The sequence below is a fragment of the Sorex araneus genome, chromosome 6 (assembly GCF_027595985.1).
Source record: "Sorex araneus isolate mSorAra2 chromosome 6, mSorAra2.pri, whole genome shotgun sequence".
NCBI lineage: Eukaryota > Metazoa > Chordata > Mammalia > Eulipotyphla > Soricidae > Sorex > Sorex araneus.
In genome coordinates this window covers 165,059,476-165,075,194 of record NC_073307.1, presented here as the reverse complement: position 1 = coordinate 165,075,194, position 15,719 = coordinate 165,059,476, and the positions used below count along the sequence as shown (strand labels likewise).

At 57.1% G+C, this 15,719-nt stretch overlaps 3 protein-coding genes across 5 annotated transcripts in view; 1 reads left to right on the top strand and 2 right to left on the bottom strand.

Annotated features, from left to right (window-relative positions):
* The window catches only part of PC (pyruvate carboxylase), a 72,415-nt gene extending 71,236 nt beyond the window's left edge, over positions 1–1,179 (top strand). Inside the window, exons 21-23 of the mRNA XM_055141610.1 lie at positions 33–281; positions 440–580; positions 654–1,179. Of these exons, the coding sequence (XP_054997585.1) occupies positions 33–281; positions 440–580; positions 654–902 (639 nt within the window). The 3' untranslated portion in view covers positions 903–1,179. The remainder of the gene's footprint in view (positions 1–32; positions 282–439; positions 581–653) is intronic.
* A 1,229-nt stretch (positions 1,180–2,408) lies between these two features.
* On the bottom strand, positions 2,409–5,383 carry RCE1 (Ras converting CAAX endopeptidase 1). Of its 3 annotated transcripts, none has more exons than XM_055143887.1 (8): positions 5,144–5,377; positions 4,923–5,025; positions 4,757–4,840; positions 4,275–4,353; positions 3,691–3,858; positions 3,536–3,607; positions 3,282–3,344; positions 2,409–3,060 (listed from the first exon to the last, which is right to left on the bottom strand). In XM_055143887.1, exons 1-8 carry the CDS (start codon positions 5,326–5,328, stop codon positions 2,825–2,827), a joined length of 990 nt encoding a protein of 329 aa, XP_054999862.1. In that variant the 5' UTR covers positions 5,329–5,377; the 3' UTR covers positions 2,409–2,824. The 3 variants fall into 3 exon arrangements, with proteins under 3 accessions (XP_054999862.1, XP_054999864.1, XP_054999863.1); XM_055143889.1 differs by having other exon boundaries at positions 4,757–4,836; positions 5,144–5,172; XM_055143888.1 differs by lacking the exon at positions 3,282–3,344 and having other exon boundaries at positions 5,144–5,383.
* A 141-nt stretch (positions 5,384–5,524) lies between these two features.
* C6H11orf80 (chromosome 6 C11orf80 homolog) overlaps positions 5,525–15,719 on the bottom strand; it is a 97,254-nt gene continuing 87,059 nt past the window's right edge. Inside the window, exons 12-13 of the mRNA XM_055143827.1 lie at positions 5,687–7,771; positions 5,525–5,563 (exon numbers count right to left, since the gene is read on the bottom strand). Coding sequence (XP_054999802.1) covers positions 7,463–7,771 — 309 coding nt within the window. The 3' untranslated portion in view covers positions 5,525–5,563; positions 5,687–7,462. The remainder of the gene's footprint in view (positions 5,564–5,686; positions 7,772–15,719) is intronic.

The window sequence follows — 15,719 nt, the reverse complement described above, 5'->3', positions numbered from 1 at the left end:
TGCGGACCGGCCTGATCCTCTCTGCTTCCCAGGTGATAAAGGACCTGCCGAGGGTGGAGGGGCGGCCAGGGGCCTCCTTGCCTCCGCTGGACCTGCAGGCCCTGGAGAAGGAGCTGATAGAGCGGCACGGGGATGAGGTGACCCCGGAGGACGTGCTCTCAGCCGCCATGTACCCGGACGTCTTTTCTCACTTCAAAGACTTCACTGCCACCTTCGGACCCCTCGACAGCCTCAACACCCGCCTCTTCCTGCAGGGCCCCAAAATCGCAGAGGAGTTTGAGGTCAGTGGCCCTTGCATCCGCCTCCATCCCCTCGCCCCAGCCGGCCCCAGAGCCTGAGATTCCCGGGCGCGGCCAGCGCCGGTATTGGCGGTTTGGCCCAAACCAAGGCGCAGGCCGAGACGGGCCGGGGTCCTGGCTCAGGCACGGCCTCTCCGCAGGTGGAGCTGGAGCGGGGCAAGACGCTGCACATCAAAGCGCTGGCCGTGAGTGACCTGAACCGCGCCGGCCAGAGGCAGGTCTTCTTTGAACTCAATGGCCAGCTGCGGTCCATCCTGGTGAAGGACACGCAAGCCATGAAGGTATGGCCGCCCCAGGGTGGCCGGGCGGGGGGGAGGGGATGCCGCCGCCTTACACCCCTCTGCCTGTCTCCAGGAGATGCACTTCCACCCCAAGGCCCTGAAGGACGTGAAGGGCCAGATCGGGGCGCCCATGCCCGGGAAGGTGATCGACATCAAGGTGGAGGCCGGGGCTAAGGTGGCCAAGGGCCAGCCCCTGTGTGTGCTCAGTGCCATGAAGATGGAGACTGTGGTGACCTCGCCCATGGACGGCACTGTCCGCAAGGTCCACGTGACCAAGGACATGACACTGGAGGGCGATGATCTCATCCTGGAGATCGAGTGACCTCGCCCAGCCTGGCCATCCCCAGCCTGAGCCTCACTGGACACTGCACTGAGGCCAGCACAAGCCCCGGTGCCCGGGCAGGACGCGCCTGTCCTCAGCTGCTTGTGGCAGGCGACGCAGCCTGCAGTGACTGCCCCCTCCTGCGCCTGTCCCCTCCCTGCTGCCGGACAGTCACTCACATTCATCTCTTGCCAAACAAGGGTCTCCTTGCCAGAGACTCCGGGTGGTGGCACAGGTGGGCCCAGGATGCGGGGGGCGCAGGTCTGAGGGGTTCTACCTCCTGGGGTGGGGGGTGGGATACCCAAGAACTTTGCTCAATAAAACTGTCTTTCCCCTGCCTTTAGTGCGGGTGCTGTGCAGCGCCCCTCCAGGAAAAGTGGGGCTGCCTCTTGCCTCACCCAGGCCTGGAGGGGGCCGGCTGTGGCGGGACCAGGAGTTTAAGCCACTCCTGAGCGCCTGCCGCATACTGGCCCGAGTTTGGCCGCGGCTGAGCTGGGTGGGGGGACCGCTGTCCTGAGAGACGGATCTTGGTCTAACACACACTGCACAGTCCGTGAAGCCGCCAGCCCAGACGCCCGCTGCTGAGGCGCAAGACTGGGGTGGGAGGGAGAAACCAACCCTGGGGGGGGTGGCGCGCAGGAGTAAGGACTGCAGCGGAAGCGCCCAGACCAGTTCCTGCCCCCCAACCAGGAACCCCGATTCTCTAAGCTTTCTAGCCAGGGGCCATATGCCCCAGGGCAGTCCACGGGGAACACAGGTGAAAACCCTGTTAATGGAGGGCGGGGCCAGCGTGAGATTGAGGCGCCACCTGGTAGGGTGGGGGCTGCAGGAAGCCAACAGGGCGGGTGGGGGCTGCAGGAAGCAACAGGGCGGGAGGGGCTGCGGGAGGGAAATGCTGGAGGTGGCCGAGAGGCGCCCAGACGGACTGGAGGGACTCACCCTCCTGCCGGGCGCTGTCAATCTCTGGAGGTCCCACAGCGGCCAACCTGGGGGCAGGGGGGGGCGACGGCACCTGTCTCCTTCGAGACCTGCCTCAGAGAGGGCGCAGGACGCCCTCCGGACGGGATGGGAAGAATCTGAAAACGGTGGCGGGAACTCCAGGGAAATGAGAACTTGGTGCAAACCAGAGGCAGCGCAGGATCCAAGGACAAGCCTGGGGCGCAGTGTTGCTCGCGGGGCCTCAGGGGCAGAGGGCGGCTGGGCAGCCAGAAGAGCCTTTTTCTTCCCGCCCGTGTGCAGCTCCTCTGTCTGGGTCTGTGTTCTCTTGTGGAACCCGGGCTGCAGGTGGGGGCGCCGGTCCTGGGCCCTAGCCCCTGGGAGCCAGAGCACAGGCCCCATGTAAGCTGGGCCCCTCTGTGCTCGGACGGGAGGCTCAGCTCGGACCCCCCCTGTGCCAGGGGACGGGGCCGGCCCACCCGCTGACTAGCGGGAAGGAGGCAGCCGGGCCAGGGCGCACTCTGGGCGCACCCCCACCCCCAAACTGATGGATTCTCATAGGTCCAAGGCCGTGTTACCCAAGTTAAATCTCTTTAATGTCCCGATACAAAGTCCTGATGCAAAAAAAGACAGTGAGAAACCCCTGGGAAGTCAGGGAGCCGCCGACCCGCCAGCCCTGAGCAGTGTTGCAGGGCGGAGGCGCTCAGAGCAGTCCGGAGGGAGGCCAGGAGGGAGGGCCCGCCTCCTGGGGCCCGCCCCTGGTCCCCCACTCACAGCTGCTCCTCAGCCCCCTTCCGGAGGGGCTGCAGCCTTTGGCGATCTGCTCCTTCTCTTGGTCCCTGGGATTCAACTAACTCTGGCTTCAATCCCCTACAAAAATTCCTGAGATCTCGGGGACCCCCGCCAGCTTCTCCCCTGCAGTCCCCCTTGCTGGGCAGGGCCGGGAAGCCCGTCAGAGTTCATAGGCGTACGCACGGGAGCAGGGGTCAGGAGCAGAGGGGGGCTGCTGAGTCCCCGGCCTGCTCCAGAAGCACACACAGGGGAAGGCTGCCGTAGAGCTTGGGGTCCGTGAGAGGCTGGAGCAGGAGCAGGAAGAGCCCCACGCCCAGGGCATAGCCGGCCAGCAGGGGCCGCCGCTGCGGGTGCTCCAGGGCCGCGCACACGGCAGGGAAGCCCATGTAATTGCAGAAGGAGTGGCAGAGGACCGGCCCGATCAGGTGTCCTGGGAGGGAGACAGAGCAGCTCACAGAGCAGTCCCGCCCCTCCAGGCCCCTCTGTCACTCTGTCACGCTGCCTCCCGACACCCCCACCCCACCCTCTGGCTGAGGACCCCGGGTCAGCCTATCTTGAGCACTGCGGGGCAAGAAACTTGCTGCTCCTGCAGCCGACCGGCATTTCCGGTCTCCCACCCCCTGCCCCGGGCCCTGAGAGCCGAGGACCCACCTGTGCGGATGAAGAGGAAAGCAGTGTAGGCGCCGAAGACAGCTGTGTAAGAGAACTGGAACGCTGGAGACGGGGAGCCATGAGTGACCACACCTGCAGGCCCTTCCGGCTCCGGCCCTGCGCGCCCTCAGCCAGCCAGCACAGTCCCCGTCTCCATCGCTGGCACAGGACCCCAGTACCCTTGGCTGGCGAGCCCTCCGGCACCAGAGCCACCCCCAGCCCAGGCCCGGCCCAGGCTAGCCCTGCAGACTCACCTGCAGACAGGAAGATGCTCCCCATGCTGCTCTGGCGGAAGCGAAGCTGCTCGAAAATGTGGTGAAAGTGGGCTGGGAGGGAGCGAAGCACATAGTCACGGTCCTCAGGGCCACCCCGGCCCCGAGCCCCACCGGACAGGGCGGGGCAGACTCACCTACTCCAAAGAAGAGCGGGCAGGTGAACACGGCGGGGCCCAGGCCCGTGCAGGGCGCCAACATGGGGAGCATGCAGGCCCGGAACACCAGCTCCTCCGTCAGCGGCGCGATCACTTGGTTCCGCAGCCAGCGCATGTCCGTGAGGCAGCGGGCCCAGGAGCGCGGGGCTGTGCGGGATTCGAGCAGGGAGGAACTAGCTATAAAGAGACTGACGCGCCCAAGTCCCTCTCCCCCGACTTCTCCGGGCTAACCCCACGCTAATGTCAACACGCAGGTCCAAGTGAAGCACTGTCCACAGCCTACAGGGTGCTGAGGAGAAGCCACTCCTGTCCCCGGGAGGGTGAAACCGCACACTGTGCCCGACACCAGCCCTTGGTCGAGAGGGGCGGCCAGTGACGGGGGGCAGCAAGAAACGAGGCTCTGTACACGCGGCACTGCAGGACACCTGAAGGTGTCAGGTCTCAGGCCGTATCCTGGTCAACACGGGGCATGGCACGGGTGCAGGGCCCAGCTGGGCACATGAAGTCTTTGCCCCACCGTCCCGGAGACCCGGGCCAATGCTCCCGGGGCTCTGCAGACTCACCCAGGACAACTTTCAAGCCATCCGCCAGGTCACAGGGGCAATCCATAGAGAGCTGCATCAGCGGGCCCAGGAAAAGGATCTGGGGGCGGGGGACAGGTGCAGCAAAGCAGTGATCAGGGGGCTGGAGAGACAGTACAGCGGGCAGGGCGCCAGCCTTGCACCAGCCCACTGGATCCGACCCTCGGCTTCCCATGTGGCCCCTGGAGTACCACCAGGAGTACGCCTGGGCATCGCCGGGGGTGGCCCCCAAACCAAAACCAAAACCAAAACGCAGCGATCAAAGGCAGGTGCTTAGCTCCCTGACCCAGCTCCCTGACCCGGAGAGGCCTCAGAACCAAGCTGCTCAGCCCCCGCGTCCCGCCCCTGCTCTCCGGGGCCATTTCCCAGCCCCCCTCCGTCAGTCAACAGGGGACACAATCAGGGTCGCGGGAAGGTTCCAGCAGAGGTGGCCTCCGCGCAGCCTGGAGGGGGCGGGGACTCACCATGGTCAGCAGCAGGGGCAGCAGGGCCGCCGGGAAGATGCCTTCCAGCCTGAAGCCCATCAGGGTGAGCAGGGATGTGCCTGGCTGAGCCACAGGAAAAGGGGGCATCAGTCCTGCTCCCCGCGCCGGGGTCCCTGAGCTGCCCCGCCCCCCGCCTCCTCCGCACCTGGATGCCCGTGAGTTCCCGCCAGAGCAGCACGCACAGCGGGGAGAGGCTGGACACCACCAGGACGCTGGTGAAGCGCCGCTTGATAACGGCAGGGTGGTCCCTGCGGAGGGGGCAGCGGGTTCAGGGGGCTCGCCCCCGCCCCCCCGCGGCCCGGCCCGCCCCCGCCGGCCCAAGCGCCGCCCGCAGCCCCGCCTCGAGCCGCGCGCGCAGCCCCGCACCTGGGCAGCTCGCTCTTCCACACGTACAGGCTGCCCACGTAGGAGCAGGCCAGGCTGAGGCAGGAGCACACCGACACCCAGCAGCACAGCCCCGCGCCCGCGCCGCCCAGCGCCGCCGCGTCCGCCTGCCGCTCCGGCCGCGACACAGACAGCAGGCGCAGCCCGTCCCCGCCCAGCGCCGCCATCGCGCCCGCACCCACGGCGCGCAGCAGTGACGCGGCCCCGCCGCTCGGTGGCGCCTGCCGGAAGCGCGCGTGACGTCGCCGCCGCGCGCCCCGCCCCGCGCCCGCGCCCCCGCCCGCCGCGGGAGACCGCGCGGGCGCCGGGCCGCTCCTGGCGGGGCGCGCGGGGAGTGCGGCGTCAGGTCGCGGGCCGCAGCCACTCGGACAGGTTGGCCACCTCCTGCAGCCACAGCGCGTCCTGCGGGGAAAGGCGCCGCGGTGAGGCCCGGCCGCCGCCCGCACCCGCACCCACCCGCGCCCCGCGCCGGAACCCGCGCCCGCACCCTGCACCCGCGCCCCGCGCCGGAACCCGCGCCCGCACCCTGCACCCGCGCCTGCACCTCCAGGCCGCTCCCCGCGCCGCCGACGGCCGGCGACTCCTCCGGACCCGGGCCGGGGTCGCCCCTCCGGAGCCTCTTCGCTTCTGGCCGGGCAGCGCCTAGGAAAGAGTCGGGGCGCGGAGCGGGCGCGGGGCAGCGGGACCCCGGGCACACGGCTGTTCCGGGGAGGCGGCGCCGCCAGCTCCGCCCTCAGCCCAACTCGGGCTCTCCCCAAGCCCCCGCACTTCTTCCCTCCTTCCCACCCTGCCCGCGCTGCACTGGCGGCGCCCACAGGCCGCCACGGGTCGGGGCTGCTCAGGGGCACTGTCCGAGGGCGTGAGGATGTGCCGGACCGGCATGGGAAGAGGAAATTCCTTTCCCTGAAAGCTCTTTTTTTTTTTTTTTTTTTTTAAGTTTTTTTAGTGGTGCCACACCGGGCGACGCTCAGGGCTTATTCTTGGCAGTGCTAGGGTGGGGGACCTTATGGGATGCCGATTGAACCCGGGATGAGGCTCGCCCAAGGAAAGTGCCCAACCCACAGTCCTATCGCTCCAGCCCCGGGCCTGGGAGATTTGAAGTGCCCGAAAGCCTCCGTCTGTACCCCACACTGATTGATGCAAGGTTCTGCACGAAGCGGGTGGCTAGAATCAGGTTCTGATGTAGGGCGAGCAGTGGAGAGTTCCACGATAAAGCGTTAATTTTGCTTTAAGATCTTCCAGGCACACATGTAGTTTGAAGTCGGATCAGAAGCGCATCTGCGGAGATGGAGGCACCCCTAGACTCGGAGCCTTTAGAGGCCAGAACAGGCCTCTGTGATGAGATGAAGGGCGGGTGTCAGCTTCTGGGATGTTGGGAAGCAGCTGGTGAGCACGGATGGGGTTTCCAGGGGAGCTGTTAAGTAGCCAAGGCCGGGGGCTGCGCGGGTCAGGGCCACCGTGCAGAGCTCTGGCTCAAGCTCCCCCCTGACCTCAACTGTGCCGCTCACCCCAGAGCCGTGAATGAGGGGGTCACTGCAAGAGGCCAGTGGCCTCCGGATCTGCTGTCAGTGCCGCTTCGAAGTGAATTCCTTCCTTCTAAGGCGAAGTCCTTATGTTTTTGTCCTCGCTGTGCAAATACTGACGTGAATGTGGTATTTACTTCCACTCTCCTAAAGCTCCTCATCTAAATCTGTAAAAATAGACTTCTTGCTTTAGCAAGTCTTCACTCGGGATTCTCTCCAGCAGCAGCAGCAGCAGCCCCCACAGCGCCCAAGGCACGCTTCCACGGCGGATGATTCAGGAGCACGACGGAGCAGAGGCAACGTGCAGCGTGACTGATCGTGACCCCAGAGCGCAGGTGCTCAAGTCAGCCCCCAGCTCCCCGCAGCCCAGGTGCAGCTTCTCCAGGGACTCAGCGCGCGGGGGAGGGCCCTGCTCAGGCTTTCCAGAGACAGACGAGCCACGAAACCTGGCTTGAATCCTGGCACTACCGTTTTCTAGCCGTTTGACCTTGGGTACATTTATTTGACACCGGGGCTGGAGCAATAGCACAGCGGGTAGGGCGTTTGCCTTGCATGCAGCCGACCCGGGTTTGATTCCCAGCATCCCATAGGGTCCCCCGCGCACTGCCATGAGTAATTCCTGAGTGCAGAGCCAGGAGTAACCCCTGAGCATCGCCGGGTGTGACCCAAAAAGCAAAAAAAAAAAAAAATTATTTGACACCTTTGCCGCAATTTCCCCATCTGTCCTAACCTAGACCCTGAGCCCTGTTGCACAAGCCGTGACACAGCTCTAGTCCCCTCACGGCAGCTCTGGGGAGGGAATGCCTGCCACTGACCTCCAAAGACCCCAGTGGCCCAGAATGACGTTGCTGTGTTTGAGGAGCAGGTTTTTTTTTTTTTTCCCCCCCGGACTGCCAGGAAAGCATGGGGTGCCGGTGATGGAACCCAGGCTCCCACTAACACGCACTCGCCCTTTGAACCATCCCCGTGTCATGGAAGGTGCCGGGCTCGCCCGGCCAGCTGAAGCCTTACCTGCACGGAGCTCGGGGCTGCTGCTCTGCAGTGTGTCCCTGGCTCTCCGCGCCACACCGCTGCTCTCTGGATGCACCTGCGTAAAACATCAGAGTCCTAATGAGATGCATGTGCCACGGGCTCGTACTCCCTCACTGAGAGTCCCCTTCCAGTCTGGGCCCCCCGCCCAGCCCTGTCCTTTTAGAGACCCCTTTGGCTGGGCTCCTGCAGCTCGGTCCCATCTCTGGGGCATTTCCTTCCTTTTCCTTCCTCTGGGGCATGTCCACCTTTTCCCGGTGGTGACACTGGCTAAAACTCCTTGAAGGTGAGTTTCATCTTGCCTGTGTGTTTACAGCTGGCATGTGCCGTGCACAGGATGAGTGCCAGCCACTGACATACCAACTCTGGAAGGTACAGACACATCTGGTATCCTCTGACCTCTCAAAGCCCTGCTGCACTTGGTTCAATCTGGGCCAAGAAACAGGGATATATACTAAAATCAGAACCAAATCCTCCTATCTCCTTATTATTATTATTTTTTTTTTGCGTGGGGTTGATTTAGTCCCTAAACCTGGCAGTGTTTAGGGGCTATGCCTGACTTTGTGCTCATAGGAGCAATGATGCCTAGTGGTACTCAGAGGAACATATGTGGTGTCGGGGATCAAACCAGGTCAGCTACCTGCAAGGCAAGTGCCTTACCTCCTGTATTATACTATCTGGTCCTTTAGCTCCTTATTCTTCAAGAAACAAGTGTATAAAATGAAATATTCCTTATCAAAATAAACATGGGCTTCAAGATAGTATTAAAGAAAGGGAAAAGGCAGATGTGTCTGTACCTGGCCCTCTTCACGGGGCCACCTGGAGGAGGGCAGATGGAGTTTCCCTCCCCGCCCCAAGCAGCACCCTGGCAGCCGAAAACCCCAGAACCCAACCACCACCATGCTCAAGGCCACTCTCTACACGCTCAGACAAGGCTCACCCAAGAGCGAACTGGCAGAAAAACCCAGGTAATGCAGGTCCCGTGACTGAGATCTCCAAACCCGCTCAGATCAGGACTGGGCCTCCTCCCCCCATCTCCCCAGTTTCCCAGCAGCTTGGCAGTCCCACCCACAAACTGTCCTCCGCACCATGTAATCTCATCAATGGCCAAGATCCAGAGACTTTAAACTAAAGCTCCCAGAAGAGAGCGACACAGAATTTCCTGGAGTGTGTAGCTGCATTTGAGTCACATAATATCTTATACTCTAACCCACTTACCTACCAAAACCAAGTATGTTTGGTTTTAACATACTTGCTTGTATTCTCTTATATACGGGCTTAAATGGCTCCACAATGAAATACAACAACCTTCACACACTTCCTTCTTACTGTGGTGGGAAGTGCTCAGTGGTGGGACTGGTGTTTGAATATTATCTGTAACGAACTATTGTAAACTGTAGCACTGTCCTCCCGTTTTATGAAAATAAAATATATAAACATTGAAAAATAATAAAGGGAAAAGTCTTTTCAGAGGGTAGGGCTCTTGCCTTTTACATGGCCGACTCAGGTTCAAGCCCCAGGAACCACACAGGAGCCCCACCAACAGTGAAGGGCCAGGAGCAAGCACTGAGCACAGCCAGATGTGCCCCTCACCCCCTAAAAAGGAAAAAGTCAGCCTTGAAATGTGGGAGGAAATTTTGTAAATCACATATGAAACAGGACTTGTATCCAGAAAAGATAATTAAATAATGACAATTTAAAATCGGGTTTGACAAAGGCTCTTAATGTATCCCCTAGAGAAGAGATACAAAGAACCAATAAGCACATGAAAGAAAGCTCAACAACATTTTACATTAGGGAAATGCAAACCAAAACAACTATGACAAACTGAAGGCAGAGCGATAGGACAGCAGGGAAGGTGCCTGCCTTGTAAGCAGCCAAACCCAGGTTCTATCCCCGACATTCCATATGGTCCCGAGCCCATCACAAGTGATTTATGAGCGAAGAGCCAGGAGTCAGCCTTGAGCACCGCTGGGTGTGGCTCGAAAACAAAACAAAACTACTATGACAAAATACTTCATACCCACTAGCTTGCAACGACAATAATGATAATAATCACTGTTGGTGAAGATGCAGAGAAAGTAGGATTGTCTAGCCCTGACAGAAAAGTAAAACGACAGACTCACTTTGGAACTTCCTCCAGATGTTTAACACCCAGGCATCACAAAAGTCAGAAGTTGGGGCTGGAGCGATAGCACAGCGGGTAGGGCGTTTGCCTTGCACGCGGCCGACCCGGGTTCAAATCCCAGCATCCCATATGGTCCCCTGAGCACGGCCAGGGGTAATTCCTGAGTGCAGAGCCAGGAGTAACCCCTGTGCATCGCCAGGTGTGACCCAAAAAGCAAAAAAAAAAAAAAAAAAAAAAGAAGTTAAAAAGTTGGCTAGCTCTTCAAGCCTGTGCTCTCTCTTGAACACGTATCTGACTTGCTTATCTCTGTTTCTTTGCTTGCTGATTTCCACTCTGGATAGGCCTGTGTTCTCTCTCCAGCATGTACTTCCCTCTTTCCTAAATATCTTGCTTTACACACACACACACACACACACACACACACACACACACACACACACACACACGTACGTTATCCTACGACCCGGCAACTCCATCCCTAGATATAAACCCAAAAGAATTATAAACAAGTTCACACATGTGCTCATGACATCAGGTTTCATAAGAATTAGAAAGTGGAAATAGCACAAAAAATGTCTCGACAGGTAAGAAATGGTTTGTCCAGTGCAATTCAGTCACCATAAAGGTTGAAGTACTGTGACATGTACCAATGCTGATGAACCTTGGAGACATCAGGCTCTGTGAAGGCAGCAGACACTAAAGATCACTTACTGAATTACTTCATGCCTGTGAAGCCTCCCGAATAGTCAGGTCCATCGAGGGGAAGGTGCCTGGTGTTTAGAGCTGGGCACCGGGGCTCTGGGCCTGGCTGCAAAGGCACAGGGTGCTTTTGGTTTGAGGGACATGACAGCCATTTCATGGTAATGGGAGCACAACAACGAATAAACATACTTAAAGTCACTGGACTGTACTTTTAGCTGTTGTTCAGGGACTACTCCTGGCTTCGTGCTCAGGAATAACTCCTGGTGGTGCTCGGAGGACCCTCAGCTGCATACAAGGCCTTACCCGCTGTACTATCTCTCTGGTACACACTTTAAGATGATAACTTTTATGGGTGTGAATTTTATGCAAAACATAGTCTTAAACATGAATTTGAAAGTTTACTACCTAGAGAAAACATTTAATTTCTCAATTCTTGCCTGCAAAATTAAATCCTGTCTGTAAAACATTTGGTTAGCTTACAGAAAATTTCTTTCTCGTGAATAGAAAATCACTATGTCTTTGGCGGAAGATATGTTGAATTTTCTTCCCTTTCTTTTAAGAGAACAGACAGATGGATGTGGCCAAATCTATGGACTCTTGTACTTGTCCCAAATGTGCAACATAAATACAGAAGAAATTTATGGAAGACTCCTAATCAGAACTGGAACAGGGCCAACTTCAAAGCCCAGTGAATCTTCAGCACAGACTTGCCACCTCTCCCAGACACACACACACTCTCTGCGCTCGGCTCCTTGTCCTACAGCTGGCATTCTCCCCTGCTGGGCCGTGGAGCTGGCTGCTGGCAGTGACTGCTTTGCTGGGAGAACGTCCTGAAGAGTCAGTGCCACTGGGCGCTGGATCAGACTTGCAGGAGCTGAGGTCCACGGCTAGGAAGTGCAGGACCTCTCAAAACTAGGTATTCTATCTAACTAACTAATGCAGGTCTCAATCTCGAAGTATTTACATACCAATGAACACAAAAACAGGAGAGACAGTCTTCAGGATGAATTGGAAGAAAGATGGGCTGGGAGGTGCTCGACAGGCAGGGATGCAGGCCTTGCATGTACTGGAATACGAGTTCGATCCCCAGCACTGAAAGGAACCCTGAGTATCACCGTGTGTAGTCCTAGAGGCCCCTGAGTACTGGAGGCCCCACTGAACCGACTGGTCTCTCACTGAGTAGTGCCCACTGCCCTAAGCACGCCTCAGAGGCCCTCCTCGACAAAATAATAAATAAATAAATAAATGAAACATTATCAGGAAAAGTTACAAAGTTCAAATCCTCTTTTTTTGGGTCACACCTGGCGATGCTCAGGGGTTACTCCTGGCTCTGCACTCAGGAATCACCCCTGGCAGTGCTCCGGGACCATATGGGATGCTGGGAATCGAACCTGGGTCGGCTGCGTGCAAGGCAAACGCCCTACCTGCTGTACTATCGCTCCAGCCCCACAAAGTTCAAATTCTTTAGCAAGAAACAAACCTTCCTCAGCTCCTAAAATTGGTCTCACCGTGGAGCTGCCCACAGCCATCTGTAGAGCCACTGTCTTTGTGCACCAGTCACGCATCAGATTCCTGGGGAGATGCTTGTTGTCGGGATATTCCTCACCTTACCTTCACCAGATTCTCCTCGGACCGAATACCCGGCCTCCATGGGACTCACCTCGGACTGAACATCCAGCCTCCAAGGACTCTCGTCACACCGAACACCCAGCCTCCACCTCCAAAGGACTTTCCTCAGACCAAACATCCAGCCTCCACGGGACTCAACTCAGACTAAACACCAGCGGCCCATTAAGAGCCACCAGTGCCTGGCACAGTGAACTCTTCCCCTTTCTCTTTCTTTTTCGCTTGGTATTGAGGCTCACACCCAGGGCCTCACGCACATACGGCATGTGCTCAAAAAAATAACCAGTGCTGGTAGAGGTGTGGGAGGAAAAAAAAACCAGAACCCTTGTTTACTGTTGGAAATTTCTGGACATCAATATGAATATGAATACTTCCCAAAAAACTAAGAATTGGGTTTCCACGTGACACAGCAATTTCACCTCTAGGCAGCTACCCAAGGGCCCCAAAACTCTACTCAGAAGACGTCTGCCCTACTATATCACTGAAACATTGCTCACAATAATTGAAATATGGAAATAATCCAAGTGTCCAGGACAGATGAGGCGGCAAAGAAACAATGGTATATAAACACAACCAGTTACTAGTTGGCCGTAAGATGAAATCAGACAATTCACTACTACATGGATGGAGCCGGAGAGTTCCACGCTAAGTGACGTTAGTCACAAGGAAAAAGGACAGACAGAATGATCTCTCTGTGCCAGAGAAATAGTACAACCGGTAAAGCATTTGCCTTGCACACGGCTGACCCAGCTCGGCGTCCCACAGAGTCCCCAAGCAGCTCCATGAGTGATCCTGAGGGCAGAGCCGGAGTAACCCTGAGCATCATCAGGTCTGGCCAAATACCACAAACAAAACAAAACAAAGAAAGAACAATCTTTCTCATAAGTGCAATATTAAGGAGCACGGTCCGAGAATAGCAAATGGCCAGAGACAACAGAACTGAGAAGTGGTCTATAGAATTGAGCTTCCAGCCCCCCCGCCCTCACAGCCAGGGAAGCCATAGGGTGGAGGATGATCTCACGGAGGGGACCCTGAGACAATGGTGAAAAAGTGGACACTGCTGACTCGGGTTGAGGGTGTGGGGTTGGGACATTGTATTCATGGAACTCTTTACTGACAGTATGGTGGGGGGAAAAAAGGCGTGTGCTCCTCTCTTCAACCCCCTAGACTGAACATTCCAAAGGACGTTTCATTCGGGTCTCTGTCGGGGAAACAGTCCTTTCCCCAAAAGACTGCCTCCCTGTGTCACTCCTGCCTTCCAGTCTCCACCACCTCAGTGGCCCTGTCCCTTTAGCTTTCTCCCTCACGGCCTGCAATACTATTCCAGCAGCCTGACTTAAAATGTTCACCACCAGGAGCCACCTTTTTGTCAACCTATCCCGTCACTGTCACTGTCATCCCATTGTTCATCGATTTGCTTGAGCAGGCGCCAATAATGTCTCCATTTGTCCTAGCCCTGAGATTTTAGCAGGCTCTCTTTACTCATCCTTCCCAACAGTGCCGCATTGGAGGCTCTTTCAGGGTCAGGGGAATGAGACCCATCAATATTACTGGTTTTGGCATATCGAATATGCCACAGAGAGCTTGCCAGGCTCTGCTGTGTGGGCAGGATGCTCTCGGTAGCTTGCCGGGTTCTCTGAGAGGGAGAACTGGACTATAAGAGGTTGTGCAGCCACGTTTGTGGCTGTGCGCTTCCAGGAACTTTGTTTTATAGTCTCTGGATCTTGGCTGTTGATGGGATTACATGGCGCCAGGGGCAGTTTGTGGGTATGACTGCCTAGCTACTGGAAAATGGGAGATCTGGGTGGAGGATGCCCAATCCCAATCCAAGCAGGCTTGGAGATGTCAGCTCTGGGTCCCGCACACCTGCATTCTTCTCCTGGTTCCTTCCTATCCCGTAAGACTCTAAACACATGTTCTCTCATTTCTTCTTTTCTCTACACAATCACTTTCAATGTGGCTTTATTCTGTATTACTCAGAAGATGAGGTATCTATCTGTCCTGCTTTACCTCCTCAGTAAAGGCAAGTGACGGACGCCAGAGGCCAAAGATTGATCTTGCAGTTCTTAGCTGCAACACTAGGTGCCACTCTTGTGCCACTAACAAGTTTCTTTCCCACGAAATGGTGGTTATCAGAAACTCACAGCCAGGCCGGAAGTGGAGAAGCCTGGGTTCTGCTCAGGACTGGGACGGAGCCCTTATGTGGTAGCCCTGCTCCTGTGCTCGGAGATGCAGAGCAAGACTCAGCCTTGCCCCTGACTGGCTGGGGCTAAGGCAAGTCACAGAAAGCCTCTAGCCAGTTTCTTCCATCCACAAAAGGGGAACGCTACAACCTACCTCAACGGATGTTTATAATAATCAAAGCAGAAATTTAGGGCCAGGAATGTGGCTCAAATGATGGAGCACATGCCTTGCACGTGTGAGGCCCGGGCTACAGTCTCGGCGTCACAGGCCTCTGGGCAGCAATGTGGATGGCTCTGGGGGCCCCCGAGCACTGCTAGGGCAGAGCACTGTGAGCACTGCTCTTGCTACCTCCTGCCAACCCTGAATGTGGAGGTCTGGGTGCGAAAGAGGAATTCAATCCATTTTTTTTTTTTTTTCTAGGCTCAGGACTCAGGGTCAGATGCTGAGCTCACTGGCCATCTGCCAGGCTGGCTGGGCTATGACTGGGCTATGACTGGCCTGGAGCTTGTGAACCACAGCAACAGAACAGGGCAGACGAGGTTGGCCCATTCCCTTCTGTGCCCTCACTGGGACAACAAAGAGCCACAAGCAAAGGACTTCAAAGCCTCAGACACTGCTGGGACCTGACCTTCGACCTCAGTGCTGTAATAATGGCTCCTATTTGCCCTTGAATCTGTCCCTAGAAAAATGGAGATGTGGATGCTGCCACGAATGGAGTCGGCCACCCCCGCTCCCTAATACGTCCAAATCTTAGTCCCTAAAACCTCCGAATGTTATTCTAGAAAAGGACCTAGGAAGAGGCAATGAAGGCTCTCAAAATTAGATCACTGTGGATTTAGAGGGGGACCTCGGTACAGGAGAAGGGGTCCTTAGAAAGGCAGAGGGCCCCTGGAGAGAGAGGAGGAGGCTGGAGTAATGTGTGCACAAGTTAAGGGACATCTGGAGCTGCTGGAGCTCTGGGAGGAGGCAGCGCCTGCCAACACCTTAACTTTGAACTTCTGAACTCTAGATCCATGAGGTGCTGAGGGTGTGTGGTCACTTGTTACCACGCCCACAGGAAGTGATGGGCCAGGCATCACCTCTTATTTGCTCAAGTTGTGGGCAGCAGCTCTCCAAGTTGGTAGGCAATCAGCTGAAGGAACAGCACCGATGTTCCTAGGGAGATGCTTCTAGAAATCAGGGAGAACCTTGGAAATATGTGGTAAAGAGACACTTACAGGGTTCCCCGATGCCCTCTATCTTTCCAGAGAAGTTGAGTAAATGCACCTGTGGGTACCTGGTACCTCAACCTCCCCACCCAATCAGGCATGAGAAAGTAGGAAAAGGCAAGATGACGCAGCAGAGCCACAGCAATTTTTTTTTTTTT

Excerpts from the sequence above, each read along its gene's own strand:
- RCE1 (XM_055143887.1), bottom strand. The coding sequence starts at position 5,328 with ATGGCGGCGCTGGGCGGGGACGGGCTGCGCCTGCTGTCTGTGTCGCGG. Across the intron at positions 3,608-3,690 it reads CCCGCTCTTCTTTGGAGTAG|CCCACTTTCACCACATTTTC; the intron begins GTGAGTCTGCCC and ends GCTCCCTCCCAG. Across the intron at positions 3,061-3,281 it reads TTTCCTCTTCATCCGCACAG|GACACCTGATCGGGCCGGTC; the intron begins GTGGGTCCTCGG and ends TCTCCCTCCCAG.